The following is a 16,146-nucleotide window of genomic DNA, read 5'->3' as shown; positions in this document are numbered from 1 at the left end:
GTTATAAAGATAAGTTATCAAAACTCAGAAAATGCATAATAGTTGTGATCCCTTATTCAACATTTACAATGTAATTAATACATTTGAATCCTTTACGGTGAATGCTGAAAGCCTATAAAGTGCAGAATGTTTTTAAGACATTTTACAGAAATTTGGCAGTAACAGTCAAAAACATAAGGCAAATCCAACTCTCACAACTTCTATTCCACTTAAAAAAAAATGTTTTAAAATCAGTCCATAGCTAAGGAATCCATAACAGCAAAAAGATAGAGCACTTATGTGGTTTTGGTTTGCTATGTAATTTTGTTTTGAAATATCCAAGGATTCATCATACATTATGGCCACAGTTTATGGTCTAAAAACCCATCCTGTATATGGTCTAACTGTCAAAAAGGCAATGATTGATTGATACCTGTAAATGTGTGATTCCAACACACTCCAGCCCCTATGATGACAAGACAGATGATGTTGCAGGAGTCTCAGTACAAGCCGACCTCCTTCAGGTTGGCTTTTATGATGACGTCAGTGACAGAGTCAAAGACAAACTGCACGTTTTTAGTGTCAGTAGCACAAGTGAAATGGGTGTAGATCTCCTTTGTATCCTTACGCTTGTTCAAGTCCTCAAACTGACACTGAATGTAGGTTGACGCCTCTTTGAATTCGTTTGAACCTAGAGCAGAGGGGAATATGTTTTCAATATAATTTCTGCAATTATTAACACAAGGACATGCAATATGTATGACTTTTAATTAATACATTGCTTTTGGCAAACTAGTCATTTCCTACTATAGACTTAAAACTTGCTAAACTCAAATATCCTGCTTAAGCAAAGTGTGCCATGAAGCTCCTCCCATATTGCACAAGCTAATATTTCATAGAGGTATAACTCATTACTCAGACATCTCAAACAAGAATCCACTGTGTGCAAATGCACTGCACTGTGGTTACTATAACAATCACACAGGAAATTGTGCTTTGTGCTGTTTTATAGATGCTGATTCCTAAATATCCACCTGTATATGTCTAAAATGTCAAAGAATGTATTAGTAGCCCATTACACTCGTACACAAATTGAAAATGGAAGATTTGGGTACTGATAAGTGCCTTAAAATTGTTGTTACGAAGTGGCTGCACAGTAACACGCTAAACATGACGTCAGAGCTGACTCTGTGCTTGACAGTGCTGTATAGGTTTTGACTGACAGCCGTTGTGAACTTGAGCACCATTGTGATTCATAAATGGACAGTTTTTGGGTTGCGTAAACAACAGTAATTATGTGATGGTGGGGATGCAGGGCCATATGGTGATGTACCGGGCCATACGCACTCCCCTCTGTAGTGCCTTGCAGTCGGAGCCCGAGCAGTTGCCATACCATGCAGTGATGCAACCAGTCAGGATGCTCTCGATAGAGCAGCTGTAGAACCTCTTGAGGATCCATGCCAAAATGTTTTCGTTTCCGGAGGGGGAAAAGGCTTTGTTGTGCCCTCTTCACAACTGTCTTGGTGTTTTTGATGATGTGGACACCAAGGAACTTGAAGTGCTCAACCTGCTCCACTACAGCCCCGTTAATGAGAATGGGGGCATGCTCGGGTCCTCATTTTCCTGTAGTCCAAAATCACCTCCTTTGTCTTGATCACGTTGAGAGAGAGAGGTTGTTGTCCTGGCACCACACGGCCAGGTCTCTGACCTCCTCTGTATAAGCTGTCTCGTCGTTGTCAGTGATCAGGCCTACCAGTGCTGTGTCATCGGCAAACTTAATGCTGGTGTTGGGAGTTGTGCCTGGCCATGCAGTCATGAGTGAACAGGGAGTACAGGAGGGGACTGAGCACGCACCCCTGAGGGGCCCCCATGTTGAGGATCAGCGTGGCGGATGTGTTGTTACCTACCGTTACCACCTGGGGGCGGCCCGTCAGGAAGTCCAGAATCAAGTTGCAGAGGGAGGTGTTTAGTCCCAGGCTGTTTAGCTTGGTGATGAGCTTTGAGGGCACTATGGTGTTGAACGCTGAGTTGTAGTCAAAGAACAGCATTCTCACATAGGTATTCCTTTTGTCCAGGTGGGAAAGGGCAGTGTAGAGTGCAATAGAGATTGCATCACCTGTAAATCTGTTGGGGCGGTATGCAAATTGGAGTGGGTCTAGGGTTTCTGGGATAATGGTGTTGATGTGAGCCATGACCAGCCTTTCAAAGCACTCACGGCTACAGACATGAGTGCTACGGGAAAATAGTCATTTAGGCCGGTTACCTTAGTGTTCTTGGGCACAGGGACTAGGGTGGTCTGCTTAAAACATGTTGGAATTACAGAGTCAGACAGGGAGAGGTTGAAAATGTCAGTGAAGACACTTGCCAGTTGGTCAGCGCATGCTCGGAGTACATGTCCTGGTAATCCATCTGGCACTGCAGCCTTGTGAATGTTGATGTGTTTAAAGGTCTTACTCATGTCTTCCAGAACAGCTGATGCTATCATGCATGTTTCAGTGTTACTTGCCTCAAAGCGAGCATAGAAGTCATTTAGCTTGTCTGGTAGGCTCGTGTCACTGGGAAGCTCGCGGCTGTGCTTCCCTTTGTAGTCTGTAATAGTTTGCAAGCCCTGACACACCCGACGAGCGTCGGAGCCGGTGTAGTTTGATTCGATCTTAGTCCTGTATTGACGCTTTGCCTGTTTGATGGTTCATCGAAGGGCATAGCGGGATTTCTTATAAGCTTCCTTGTTCGAGTCCTGCTCCTGGAACGGCAGCTCTACCCTTTAGCTCAGTGCGGATGTTGCCTGTAATCCATGGCTTCTGGTTGGGGTATGTACGTACAGTCACTGTGGGGACAACGTCATCGATGCCCTTATTGACAAAGCCAGTGAATGATGTGGTGTACTCCTCAATGCCATCGGAAGAATCCAGGAACATCTTCCAGTCTGTGCTAGCAAAATAGTCCTGTAGCTGAGCATCTGCTTCATCTGACCACTTTTATTGACCGAGTCACTGGTGCTTCAGCTTTTGCGTGTAAGCAAGAACCTGGAGGATAGAATTATGGCCAGATTTGCCAAATGGAGGGTGAGGGAGAGCTTTGTAAGCATCCCTGTGTGTTCAGTAAAGGTGGTCTAGAGTTTTATCCCCTCTGGATGCACATTTAACATGCTGGTAGAAGTGAGGTAAACCGGATTTAAGTTTCCCTGCGTTAAAGTCCCTGGCCACTAGGAGTGCCACCTCTGGATGAGCATTTCCTGTTAGCTTATGGCCGTATACAGCTCATTGAGTGCAATCTTAGTGCCAGCATAGGTTTGTGGTGGTAAATAGACAGCTACGAAGGATATATATGAAAACTCTAGGTAGATAGTGTGGTCTACAGCTTATCATGAGATACTCTACCTCAGGTGAGCAAAACCGAGACTTCCTTAGATATCATGCACCAGCTGTTTACAAATATACATAGACCGTCACCACCTGTCTTACCAGAGGTTGCTGTTCTATCCTGCCAATACAGTGTATAACCTGCCAGCTGTATGTTATTCATGTCGTCTTTCAGCCACAACTCGAATGACTTAGGAACTGTGCACACTCTGGAGAGTTGTGTGGCCACTTGGAGACGCCAGTTAGTCCTCTCACTCAAACCATTGTATTTTTGTTTTGTGTTGCATCTACCCCAAATTTTCCAGGAATATTCTTATCATGTTACTGAATGTACCCAGAGTATTTTAAGATTTGTTATCCACAAATGCGGCGAAAAGTACAGAAAATGTATAATGCACATCAAATCAACAACGGCTTGTTAGAATTCAGTCTTGTGTCAGGTGAACAGTTGTGTCCCTACCTTTAGTCAACATTTTTCCATAATCTACAAACTGTTTCCTTTCAATTGTTTAAATGGTTGTGCATATGCTTTTCATATTTCTTCTGTAAGAAACATTTAAATGTATCCCTATCCATACAGGCCAATTCCAATGAATGTAAATGGTTAAAGATGTACCGGAGTACTCTGGGTAGCAGATAGTGAGGGGGCTCTTCTGGATCTTGTCCTCAAACAGATCCTTCTTGTTGAGAAAGAGGATGACGGAGGTGCCCGTGAACCACTTGTTGTTGCAGATGGAGTCAAACAGCTTCATGCTCTCATGCATACGGTTCTGTGGAGAGATGAACAGTGTTAGGGTCAGCGTGTTGGCAATCTCTTTTGATAAAAGAGCATCATGTCATTACCACAGGACTATAGATATAGAGTTTATGCCCTGTCCCACTCACCATCTCCTCATCCTCAGCCAACACCAGGTCATAGTCACTGAGCGCAACACAGAAGATGATGGCTGTGACTCCCTCGAAGCAGTGGATCCACTTCTTCCTCTCGGACCTCTGACCCCCCACATCAAACATCCTGCAGCCATGGAGATTCAGACAGAGAGAAATAACATGAGGAATTGAGAGATAGATATAGGTCATAAAAAAAGGAATGAGCGGGAGAGAGAAAGACAACCCTTCTACAGTAAATTGTGGTCACTAGGGTGCTGTAGACAGCTTTGCGATTTTCTACATTAGTGAATCACTAACTGTAGGGACGAAGGTCCTCAGTTATTATTAGTGTAAGTCAGCGCACTTAGTGCTGTGTTAACAGCTTACTGACTTGAAGTAGAGGTCCTTGAATGTGAAGTGTGTCTCCACAATGCCGGTGGTCTTGACTCTGGTGCGCAGGACATCCTGCTGCGTGGGCACGTAGTTCTGCTGGGATATCCTGTCCAGGTCATTCAGGTAACTGAGGAGGAAGAGAAGGAAACTGACTTAACATAAAATACTTACATACACTACTACTTACCAATTGTTGGATAATGCCATTTAAAATTGATGAACTAACACATGTAATGGAAGTTCTGGTTTTGGATCAACCATGGATGTGAACAACAACGCAAGTGAACAAATTAAGCCAATATGGAGGAATACAAAAGTAAACAAAGAAAATTATTCCCAAAACAAAAACCTCAGAGTAATCATATGGGTGATTCTCACAAAACTGACACTTGACCCAAAAGAAATTGACAAAATAAAAATGTTCCACCATAATTCCTCTTGGATCACTAAGATTAGGATCTGTATTTATCTATTTCATAAATCATTGTTATGTTTATTGAGCATATATTATGCATTTTAACACACTTTCCACAACTACCTAAGCAAGAATTATCATTAAGTTCAAAAAAGTCAATAAGTTTTAACATTGCTAATGTAATGAAAAGGCCTGAGTAAAACATGACACTTAACATGTATTTAGTAATTTCTCAACTTTTCTGAATATTATTTTTTGGTAATAATTACTTGTTATTTTTATGTACACATATTTGGATAAAATAACAAAAAAGGCACACCATCAGATTAAGCAAAAATTACTAAAAGTAAACATTTTATTTTTCCTAATATTTCCAAAATATTGGTGCATTACGGTAAAGCAGGTTCGGGAGAATGCATGTTCCGGTAATGAGTGTTTCCTAGTTTACCATTGAAAAACTGTACTGAGCTCTATTAGAGATTCAGTAATCCAAAACATCAAACTGTAATTTGTCAATCCCAAATTACTTGCATAAAACTAAAATCACTGATCTTAATGCAACTGACTAAATACCATTATTTTACTGTAATTACGTGCATGTATTTTCACAAGTCACTTCAGCATAAAAATGTGCCTTTTTTAAAAAGTAATTTACAGGTAATATTGGCGTATTAGGACATGGATATGTGTGGTTCTAAGGTATGTTATATGCATTTCTAAATTGAATGGGATTCTACAGGCAAATGGCACAACATGATATGCCTAAAGGTTCTAAATACAGTTTCTTCAGAAAGTATTCACACCCCTTGTCTTTTTCCACATTTTGTTGTTACACAAAGCGGGATGAAAATGTATTTACTTGTATTTTTTTTTTTTAAACGATTTACACCAAATACTCTCATGTCAAAGTGGAAGAAAAAAAATCTAACATTTGTAAAATAAAACACTAAGACAGTGCATTCGAAAAGTATTCAGACCCCTTTTTCCACTTTGTTACATTACAGCCTTATTCTAAAATGAATTTAAAAATTAAAACATCTCTCATTAATTTACACACAATACCACATAATGACAAAGAAAAACAGGTTTTTAGAACATTTTTCAAATGTAATAAATAAAAACTGAAATACGACATTTACATAACTATTCAGACCCTTTACTCAGCGATTACCACCTTGAGTCTTCTTGGGTATGATGCTACAAGCTTGGCACACCTGTATTTGGAAAGTCTCTCCAGTTATTCTCTGCAGATCCTTTGAAGGTCTCTCAGGTTGGATGGGGAGCGTTGCTGCACAGCTATTTTCAGGTCTCTCCAGAGATGTTCGATCGGGTTTATGTCCTGGATCTGGCTGGGCCACTCAAGGACATTCAGAAACTTGTCCCGAAGTCTCTCCTGCGTTGTCTTGGCGGTGGGCTTAGGGCCGTTGTCCTGTTGGAAGGTAACCCCTCACTCCAGTCTGAGGTCCTAAGCACTCTGGAGCAGGTTTTCGTCAAGGATCTCTCTGTACTTTGTGCCATTCATCTTTCCCTCGATTCTGACTAGAATCCCAGTCCCTGCTGCTGGAAAAAATCCCCAAAGCATGATGCAGCCATCACCATAGGGATGGTGCCAGGTTTCCTCCAGACGTGACAAGACATTCAGGCCAAAGAGTTCAATCTTGGTTTCATCAGACCAGAGGATCTTGTTTCTCATGGTCTGAGTCCTTTAGGTGCCTGCAGAAATGTTTTGGTACGCTTCCCCAGATCTGTTTCTCGACACAATCCTGTCTCGTAGCTCTACGGACAATTCCTTCGACCTCATGGCTTGGTTTTTGTTCCGACATGCACGGTCAACTGTGGGACCTTAAAATAGACAGGTGTGTGCCTTTCCAAATCATGTCCAATCAATATAAGTTGTAGAAACATCAAGAATTATCAATGGAAACAGGATGCATCTGAGCGCAATGTCGAATCTCACAGCAAAGGGTCTGAATACTTAAGTAAATAAGGTATTTGTTCATTTTTAATAGATTTGCAAGTAGATGGATATTAAATTATATTAAAAAAAAAAAATCAGAATAAGGATGTAACGTGACAAAACGTGGAAAAAGGGGTCTGAACACTTTCGAAAGGAATTGTATCTTGATTAGATAAGTATTCAACCCCCTGAGTCAATACCTGTTAGAATCGCTTTTGGCAGTGATTACAGCTGTGATTCTTTCTGCGTAACTCCAAGAGCTTTCCACACCTGGATTACGCAACATTTGCCAATTATTCTTTTCAAAATTCTTCAAGCTCTGTCAAATTGGTTGTTGATCATTGCTAGACAACCATTTTCAGGTCTTGCCATAGATTTCAAGAAGATTTAAGTCAAACTGTAACTCTGCCACTCAGGAACATTCACGGTCTTCTTGGTAAGCAACTTGTGGCCTTGTGTTTTAGACTATTGTCCTGCTGAAAGGTGAATTCATCTCCCAGTTGTTGGTGGAAATGTTTTCCTCTAGGATTTTGTCTGTGCTTAGCTCCATTCAGTTTATTTTTTTATCCTGAAAAACTTTCCTGTCCTTTACAATTACAAGCATACCCATAACATGATGCAGCCACCACTATGCATGGAAATATGGAAAGTGGTACACAGTAAGGTGTTGTATTGGATTTGCCCAAAACATAACACTGCATTCAAGACAAAAAGTGAATTGCTTTGCCACATTTCTGCAGTATTAGTTTAGTGCCTTGTTGCAAACAGGATGCATGTTTTGGAATATTGTTATTATGTACAGGCTTAAATTATTTTCACTCTGCCAATTAGCTTAGTATTGTGGAGTAACTACAATGTTGTTTATCACTGCCATTAAACTAACTGTTTTAAAGTCACAATTGGTCTCATGGTGAAATCCCGGAGTGGTTTCCTTCCTATCCGGATGCCTGTATTTTTGTAGTGACTGGATGTATTGATACACATCCAAAGAGTAATTAATAACTTCACAATGCTCAAAGGGATATTCAATGTCTGCTTTTCTATTTTTACCCATCTACCAATAGGTGCCCTTCTTTGCAAGGCATTGAAAAACCTCCCTGGTCTTTTTGGTTGAATCTGTATTTGAAATTCACTCCTCAACTGAGGGACCTTAGAGATAATTGTATATGTCAGAAAATTGGATATGTCAGGTACAGAGATGAGGTAGTCATGTTGAACACTATTGCGCACAGAGTCCATGCAACTTGTTATGCAAATTTTTACTCCTGAACTTACTTAGGCTTGTAATAACAAAGGCACACTTCAAAATGGGGGATGTCCTCTAAGTACATTTTTTAAATTAAATTTAAAAAAATAACTCAGCAGGTCAGTCAAGAACAAATTCTTATTTACAATGACGGCCTACCCCGGACGACACTGGGCCAATTATGCGCCGCCCTATGGGATTCTCAATCATGGCCGGATGTGATACAGCCAGGACGGCGGGTTGCGCTTTGCTGAATCAAACTACAGATTGTGGCTTTAAGTTAATTAAAAAAGGTGTTTATACACCCATATTTCTTGACAACCCCTATTTAGTCAAATAACTGATGTTTAACAAAAATTCTATACAATAGGTGTAAGGAGTGGTCCTAGTAAATAAAGTTACCACCACAGCAAACCCATTGACTATATGTTAGAATTAGCTTATTATAATTTGCTGAAATGAAAGATAGCATTACCGAAACGGACCTAAAAATTATGCGGTAATGAGAAATGTGTGTTTCGGTAATTAGAGGCCAGTAGTTCAATCTGCAAGTAATAGGAGATGGCCACTATAATGAGCAACAACAAAAAAAAATTACCACATTGCTGAAGCCCCATTCATGCCTCCATGTTGGTATGGTAAGTTTTCCCAATTTGAGCTTTTGTCATTTCGGTATGTCAAGTGTCATAAAGGGGGTGTTTGAGAATAACATTCTCATTCTGAAGGCATATAAGTGAAGAAATTAAATGAACTTCTGCTCCTCTAGATGATGCATCATGGGTGAATAAAACAATTTAAGAATGATTGGAGTTTTTTTTTAGACCTTTATTTAATTAGGCAAGTCAGTTAAGAACACATTCTTATTTTCAATGATGTCCAAGGAACGGTGGGTTAACTGGCTTGTTCAGAGACAGAACAACAGATTTTTACCTTGTCAGCTTACGGTTAACTAGTCCAACGCTCTAACCACCTGCTTTACATTGCACTCCACGAGGAACCTGCCTGTTACGCAAATGCAGTAAGAAGCCAAGGTAAGTTGCTAGCTAGCATTAAACTTATCATATAAAAAACAATCAATCATAATCACTAGATAACTACACATGGTTGATGATATTACTAGTTTATCTAGCCTGTCCTGCGTTGCATATAATCGCTTAGGTACACGTTTCTCCAACCATAAACATCAATGCCTTTCTTAAAATCAATACACAGAAGTATATATTTTTAAACCTGCATATTTAGTTAAAAGAAATCCAGGTTAGCAGGCAATATTAACCAGGTGAAATTGTGTCATTTCTCTTGCGTTCATTGCACGCAGAGTCAGGGTATATACAACAGTTTGGGCCGCCTGGCTCGTTGCGAACTAATTTGCCAGAATTTTACGTAATTATGACATAACATTGAAGGTTGTGCAATGTAACAGGAATATTTAGACTTAGGGATGCCACCCGTTAGATAAAATACGGAACGGTTCCGTATTTCACTGAAAGGAAAAACGTTTTGTTTTCGAGATGATAGTTTCCGGATTCGACCATATTAATGACCAAAGGCTCGTATTTCTGTGTGTTATTATGTTATAATTAAGTCTATGATTTGATAGAGCAGTCTGACTGAGCGGTGGTAGGCAGCAGCAGGCACGTAAGCATTCATTCAAACAGCACTTTCGTGCATTTTGCCAGCAGCTCTTCGCTGTGCTTCAAGCATTGCGCTGTTTATGACTTCAAGCCTATCAAACTCCCAAGATTAGGCTGGTGTAACTGACGTGAAATGGCTAGCTAGTTAGCAGGTGCGCGCTAATAGCGTTTCAAATGTCACTCGCTCTGAGACTTGGAGTAGTTGTTCCCCTTGCTCTGCATGGGTAACGCTGCTTTGAGGGTGGCTATAGTCGATGTGTTCCTGGTTCGAGCCCAGGTAGGAGCGAGGAGAGGGACGGAAGCTATACTGTTACACTGGCAATACTAAAGTGCCTATAAGAACATCCAATAGTCAAAGGTATATGAAATACAAATCGTATAGAGAGTAATAGTTCTATAATTCCTAGAATAACTACAACCTAAAACTTCTTACCTGGGAATATTGAAGACTCATGTTAAAAGGAACCACCAGCTTTCATATGTTCTCATGTTCTGAGCAAGGAACTTAAACGTTAGCTTTCTTTCACGGCACATATTGCACTTTTACTTTCTTCTCCAACACTTTGTTTTTGCATTATTTAAACCAAATTGAACATGTTTCATTATTTATTTGAGGCTAAATTGATTTCATTGATGTATTATATTAAGTTAAAATAAGTGTTCATTCAGTATTGTTGTAATTGTCATTATTACAAATAAATAAGAAGAATCTGCATCGTTTTTTTGGGGTCCCCCAATAATCGGTATCGGCGTTGAAAAAATCATAATCGGTCTACCTCCAATTTTGACTGCTTATTAATTAAATGTATTACTCAGTCAAGCATCCATCCTTGACTTTTCCTAAATAATCCTACATAACACACTGCCGTTGTTAGAATCATAATATCACATACAGAACTGGAGCTATAACAAGTTTTAGGAGGGCATGTCATTATGGTTTTCCCCCCTCATTGACCCTCCTCCTCCTGACAGTAAGGCCTGCTCCACCCATTCTCCCAACATTGGAAGAACAAGCTACGGGCCAATTATCAGCACAAAATGTCATCACAGAGAGCAGGCCCTACAGCTCAAGCAAAAAACATCAGCAAATCACGTAACATCATCGCTTCAGAGATATCAGGCGTTACCTCCGTTTTGATGACACAGAAACGAGAAATCTGAAAACAGACAAATTTGCCATGGTAACTGACGTTTGTACAGAACAGCATTTGTAAAGAACTGCATTGCAAACCAGGAGAAGATCCCTGTTGATTAACAATTGTTCACAACAAAAGCTTGTTGCTGCTTTACGCAATACATTGCGAGTAAACCTGACAAGTTTGGAATTAAGTTTTGGTTTGACGTGGACACCAAGCACATGCCGAATGGCTTTCTTAGAATAAGGCCGTAACGTAACAAAATGTGGAAAAAGTCAACGGGTACTTTCTGAATGCACTGTATATTAAATGTATTTATTACACTATAATGACTGCTCGTTAGCCACGATTCTAACACCAGCGATTCTAGTGTTAAACACTTCTGGCGTTTATTTTTTTCATGATGGTCTTCATCCATAACACGGTCATTGTGCCAGCCATACTCTTCACACACCCAAACATTGTAATAGTGTATTGTTGTATTGTACATTTTATCATGTAAATTTGAAGTAATGGAGCAATGTACATACTGTATGTATAATGCGATGTTTAGTTTGATGTACTATTTTATTTATGATGTAGGCTATTGTTTAACTATGATGTATTATTCCTGTTTGGACCCCAGGAAGATTAGCTGCTGCATTGTCAGCAGGTAATGGGGATCCTAATAAATACTCAATCTGTAGCCTGTTGATAGTACAGTACATTTTTTGAAAAGCAAGCTCCCAACAGGCAGTGGAAAACAGAAAAACATTTAAATGTATACGAAATGAGTCCAGGCCGCAGCCTCCTGATTAACATGTCACATAAGACCTTAGGTATAAGTTCGTTACACTTCTCCCTATTTCCAATGATTTTCTGGAACTCCAATATTATTTTCAGATCATCAGGCTTTCCCCAACCCCCCCATTTGGATTACAGTCTCGCTTCTCATGTTTGAGGATGGCCAATATTCTTCCTATCAGTCATAATGGTTCTCTGGTCATTATAATATTTGATTCAAGTAGTGTTAGAACAGAGATTTGTAATGCTCTTACTATGAGGCGGAGTCGTTTAGCTGGTACTCTCTAGACCTGCCAAAGCAGATCTGGACCCCTCCGTCCTGCCATAACCTCTTGATGACCCCAGCCAGTTCAGGGGTCATGACCCCTTCCTCTGCAGAGCTGGCCAAGGCAAAAAGCTGGCGGGCATCATCCTGGAGACACAGCAAAACAAAGAAAACCACAGTTACCAAAAGGAAACAACAATGCTCGTCTATTGTGGAAACACAGTATGACAACAGAAAAATGTCAATCCCAAATAGGGTTGGGCGGAATCCAGATTTCCATACCGTGCCTGTGCTGTCCCGGGATATATGGTATTACTGGTAATGCACACAGGGGGCACTATTTCCCCCCCACAAAAAATCATAATTTACCAGAATGCTAACAAGTACGAAGGAATCCCCATAGTGGATGCTAGGCAAATGCTAACAAGCTCATGGAAACATTTACTACCAAGAAAACCCAGTATCTCAAAATGTAGTTTGCAGCACGCACAAAATAAATATTAAACAGCAGGGATCTTAATCCAGGAGGGGATTGTCTCTGCTGCAGCTACCAAGAAGCTTGAGCTTGCAAGCTAACATTAGCCACTTAGCTAACATTAGCAAAACCCAACTGGGGACAATTTATTTGGCACAATTTGATAGTTAACTTAATAGTTATACAATATATAGCAGGGAAACAACCGTAGTGAATTTCATACAAGTGTAACTTGATCACCTCAGTTAAGTTGTGCTACCAGAGTGACAGTACCCTTGCGAAGCGCCCATTTTGCTCTTGTGCTTCTATGTAAACAAACACGTGACTGGCTCAAACAGATGTTTTGTGAAACTAGTACCAGTAAACTTAATAATGAAAAATAATCTAACAGGCAAAATGATTAACACGGTCTGCTTTATTCATTACCTAGTGCACAAGTTGACAGCAGGTATTTATTTAACAAAGTACTAATATTCAAATGTATATAAAAAAAATAATCATACCGATGGCATCTCAAAATAATCTGGGATACTGTATACTGCCCAACCCTACTCCCAAATCAACATGTTCAGTACAGAATCAGTTTTCAAGTGATTTACTTCACATGCTGACCATCCATGTTGTCCCTAGACTGTTGTCCTCTGCTACCGCATGGTAAGTGGTACCGATGCCCCAAGTTTGGAACAAACAGGATCCTGAAAAGCTTCTACCCCAAAGCCATAAGACTGCTAACGGTTAACCAAATAGCTACCCGGACCACCGGCATTGAGCCTTTTTTGCACTAACTTTTTTGACTCATCACATACACTGCTGCTACTGTTTACCATGTGAAGTGGTGGTGCTCATTGTATAATAACTTGGCTATATACAATAAGCACCAGTACCGAGTTGATATGCAGGGGTATGAGGTAATCTATGTATGTATGTATGTATGTATGTATGTATGTATGTATGTATGTATATATATGTATATACATATACATACATATACACACACACACACACACACACACACACACACACACATATATATATATATATACACACACACATACATATATACTTCGATTACCTCATACCCCTGCATATCAACTCGGTACTGGTGCTCATTGTATATAGCCAAGTTATCATTACTCATTGTGTATGTATTATTACGTGTTTCACTTTTCTATTATTTCTCTCTGCATTGTTAGGAAGGGCCCGTAAGTCAGCATTTCAATGTTAGTCCACACCTGGTTTTTTTACGAAGCATGTGATGAATACAATTTGATTTGGAACAAAATGTCACTGCAGCCAGTAGATCATTCTGTACACTGTTCTTGTGAAGTATGTACTTCCTTGTAGTCATAACAATGTAAATAGAAACAACACTTACTGTGGCATTTTACAAGGAAACAATAGAAAATGAATATAACATAATCTATTAAACTAATTAAGAGCAGTGGAATGTAAAAGAATCTTCAAGCTGACTCACTGATCGTGCAGTGTCCCCAAAGTCTATGCCCAGCCTGCCCATAGCTCTGATGATGGCGATGATGGACTGGATGGTGTTGCTGTAAACCACCACTCTGTACTGGCTGCACTCCTCCTGTGTGTACCCGTCCTCATGGATAATTCTGGGGGCAGGAAGAGAAGGTTAACATGCGCATCTTACTGGTGCTTGCGGTCACAATCTAATCTAGGCCTCGTGACATAGATATATCGCAAAGGCTCATCGCTTATACAGCATTTCACATGGGTTCCTAATCAGTCAATAGGTTTAAACAGAATGCTAGTTTCTTATTTTCTTTTGGGTGTGCACAAAACGGTTGAAAAATGTACTCACTTCATCTGCTTTACAATTGTGCTTTTCCCAGACTCCCCAGCACCTTGAAGTGGAATGTTTAGAGGCAAAGAAAGGAGACATAAGATCAGGAGAAGTTTCAAATCCTTAGCTCTACTAAATGTGTAGAGATATAACAACAGACATGCACAGAGCTCAGAACCAGCTGATCCATCTGTGACAGTTCTACAACCCCCTACTGTTTCGGGGCCTTTGCACCTGCCCTGAGAATCTAGGGGAAAACATCAGGCTACATCATGAGCATGAACGCTAAAGTGTTTTTTTAATGCAGTCTGTGGAAGACTGAATTGTAATGACAGCTTTCATTTGAGTAAAGTAGGTTCCACCATAACCATTGCCAAAGAGCATCTATGAATGGGGTAGGCTCATGACTAACTGCTTTAGCGCCTATTGATCATAGTAACTTCTGACTGGGGGTGTTTTGTTAAGAGCCCAGACGCTTGCTCTAAACATTAACACGTATTGCTTGCGGTATGTTTTTGGAAACATAAGAAGCATATTTTTAATATTAGCGAGAAATCATTTTCAAAAAACAAAAAAAGTTTAAAACAATGTGTTCCCACACGGCCATATCTCCATGTTACATCTCTTGTTTATTAAATCCATAGGTGGCCACCTGCGATAATTAGCTCAAACAAATGTGTGCAAGCATAACTGGGGAGAAAGTGTAGTTCAACTGGCAGCACACAGCTTGCGCCTCTGTGAAAACTGCTACAGTAACTGTATATATTTTTTTATTTAAAAGAGTATTTCTCGCTGATATGAACGATAAGGGGCAAAGCATGTCCCGAAAACCGGTTTGAAAGCGATGATTGACTTTCAACATGTTAAAATAAAGCGTCGAAAGGGTAGATCAAATGGAGCCAAATGTAACCTCAAACCCTAAATACAGAAGAGTTTTCGAGAGCTAGTCATGAGCCATACATAACAGTAATTCGATCAGTTAGACACCCTCTCCAGACTTCATATTATTTATATACTAGCTGCAAATGTCAGTCACATATGAACACTCACCTAGAAGCAACAGTTTGACTTCACTTGATGCCTTTTCGCCAGCTTCTCTCAGATTCCGATCAATATTTTTACTCCTCTCCATGGCAGCTTTATCTTCGGCACTTAGTGTGCAACCCATTTTGATCCCAGCAGGTAAATCCTATGAAAATGTCTCGCTTATAATCTACCTGGCTTTTGACAAGCTGTCCAAATGGAAAAAACGAAGGTGTTCAGTAAAAAGAAAGAATGTCATCCCTAATTCTACAAAATTGTATTGCTGTGTCTGTCAAGCGCTTGACGCAGAATTCTGTCAACTACGACACATTTTCAAAAGAAATGTGTGCGACGACGAGCATGAGAAAAAAGGAAGGGAGAAAGGCGTTGGCCGGGAAACTAGCACGTTAACCATAAATATATTTGTTAGCTTTTCCTATGCACATGGAGGAAGCCGAATACTTTTGATAGAAGAGCAAGAAATTCAAAACTCATTCGAAGAAATTAAGTAGTTAACATTAGTTACCACATTATCTTAATTGGCTAGCTAGAAACTTCACTTTATAACGTTACTACCTGTATGTTCTTTCCGCGTTGCGTTGGCTGTGTAAAAATTGAGCTAGATAGCTGAGTTATAACTTCACTAAAAATAAATAGCTACAATCTAAACACCCTAGACAGTGACTCAAAATACTCACACACTTCTAAATACTATTGGCTGTTAACTGTTCTAAATTGTCTGGTCCTACAATAACGAAGAAGAGCAAAATATGTTTACTTTCAGAGCCGCGTGACGCGGAA

The 16,146-nt window shown here is 40.0% G+C and overlaps 1 protein-coding gene across 2 annotated transcripts; it reads right to left on the bottom strand.

The window, feature by feature from the left end:
• Positions 1–82: 82 nt before the first annotated feature.
• Positions 83–16,146, bottom strand: LOC115207803 (guanine nucleotide-binding protein G(k) subunit alpha). 2 transcript variants are annotated; one of them, XM_029775289.1, is made up of 9 exons: positions 15,922–16,146; positions 15,373–15,554; positions 14,341–14,383; positions 13,990–14,131; positions 12,030–12,187; positions 4,603–4,731; positions 4,227–4,356; positions 3,958–4,111; positions 447–670 (listed from the first exon to the last, which is right to left on the bottom strand). In XM_029775289.1, the coding sequence occupies exons 2-9, from the start codon at positions 15,488–15,490 to the stop codon at positions 480–482; spliced, it is 1,065 nt and encodes a 354-aa protein (XP_029631149.1). In that variant the 5' UTR covers positions 15,491–15,554; positions 15,922–16,146; the 3' UTR covers positions 447–479. The 2 variants fall into 2 exon arrangements, with proteins under 2 accessions (XP_029631148.1, XP_029631149.1); XM_029775288.1 differs by having other exon boundaries at positions 83–670; positions 15,373–16,146.

Source organism: Salmo trutta, chromosome 14 (assembly GCF_901001165.1).
Source record: "Salmo trutta chromosome 14, fSalTru1.1, whole genome shotgun sequence".
Lineage (NCBI taxonomy): Eukaryota > Metazoa > Chordata > Actinopteri > Salmoniformes > Salmonidae > Salmo > Salmo trutta.
The sequence above is the reverse complement of the archived record's forward strand: the minus strand, read 5'-3'. Positions and strand labels throughout refer to the sequence as shown.

Excerpts from the sequence above, each read along its gene's own strand:
- LOC115207803 (XM_029775288.1), bottom strand. The coding sequence starts at position 15,490 with ATGGGTTGCACACTAAGTGCCGAAGATAAAGCTGCCATGGAGAGGAGT. Across the intron at positions 4,732-12,029 it reads CTAAACGACTCCGCCTCATA|TTACCTGAATGACCTGGACA; the intron begins GTAAGAGCATTA and ends CTTCCTCCTCAG. Across the intron at positions 4,357-4,602 it reads TTCAAGGACCTCTACTTCAA|GATGTTTGATGTGGGGGGTC; the intron begins GTCAGTAAGCTG and ends CCATGGCTGCAG.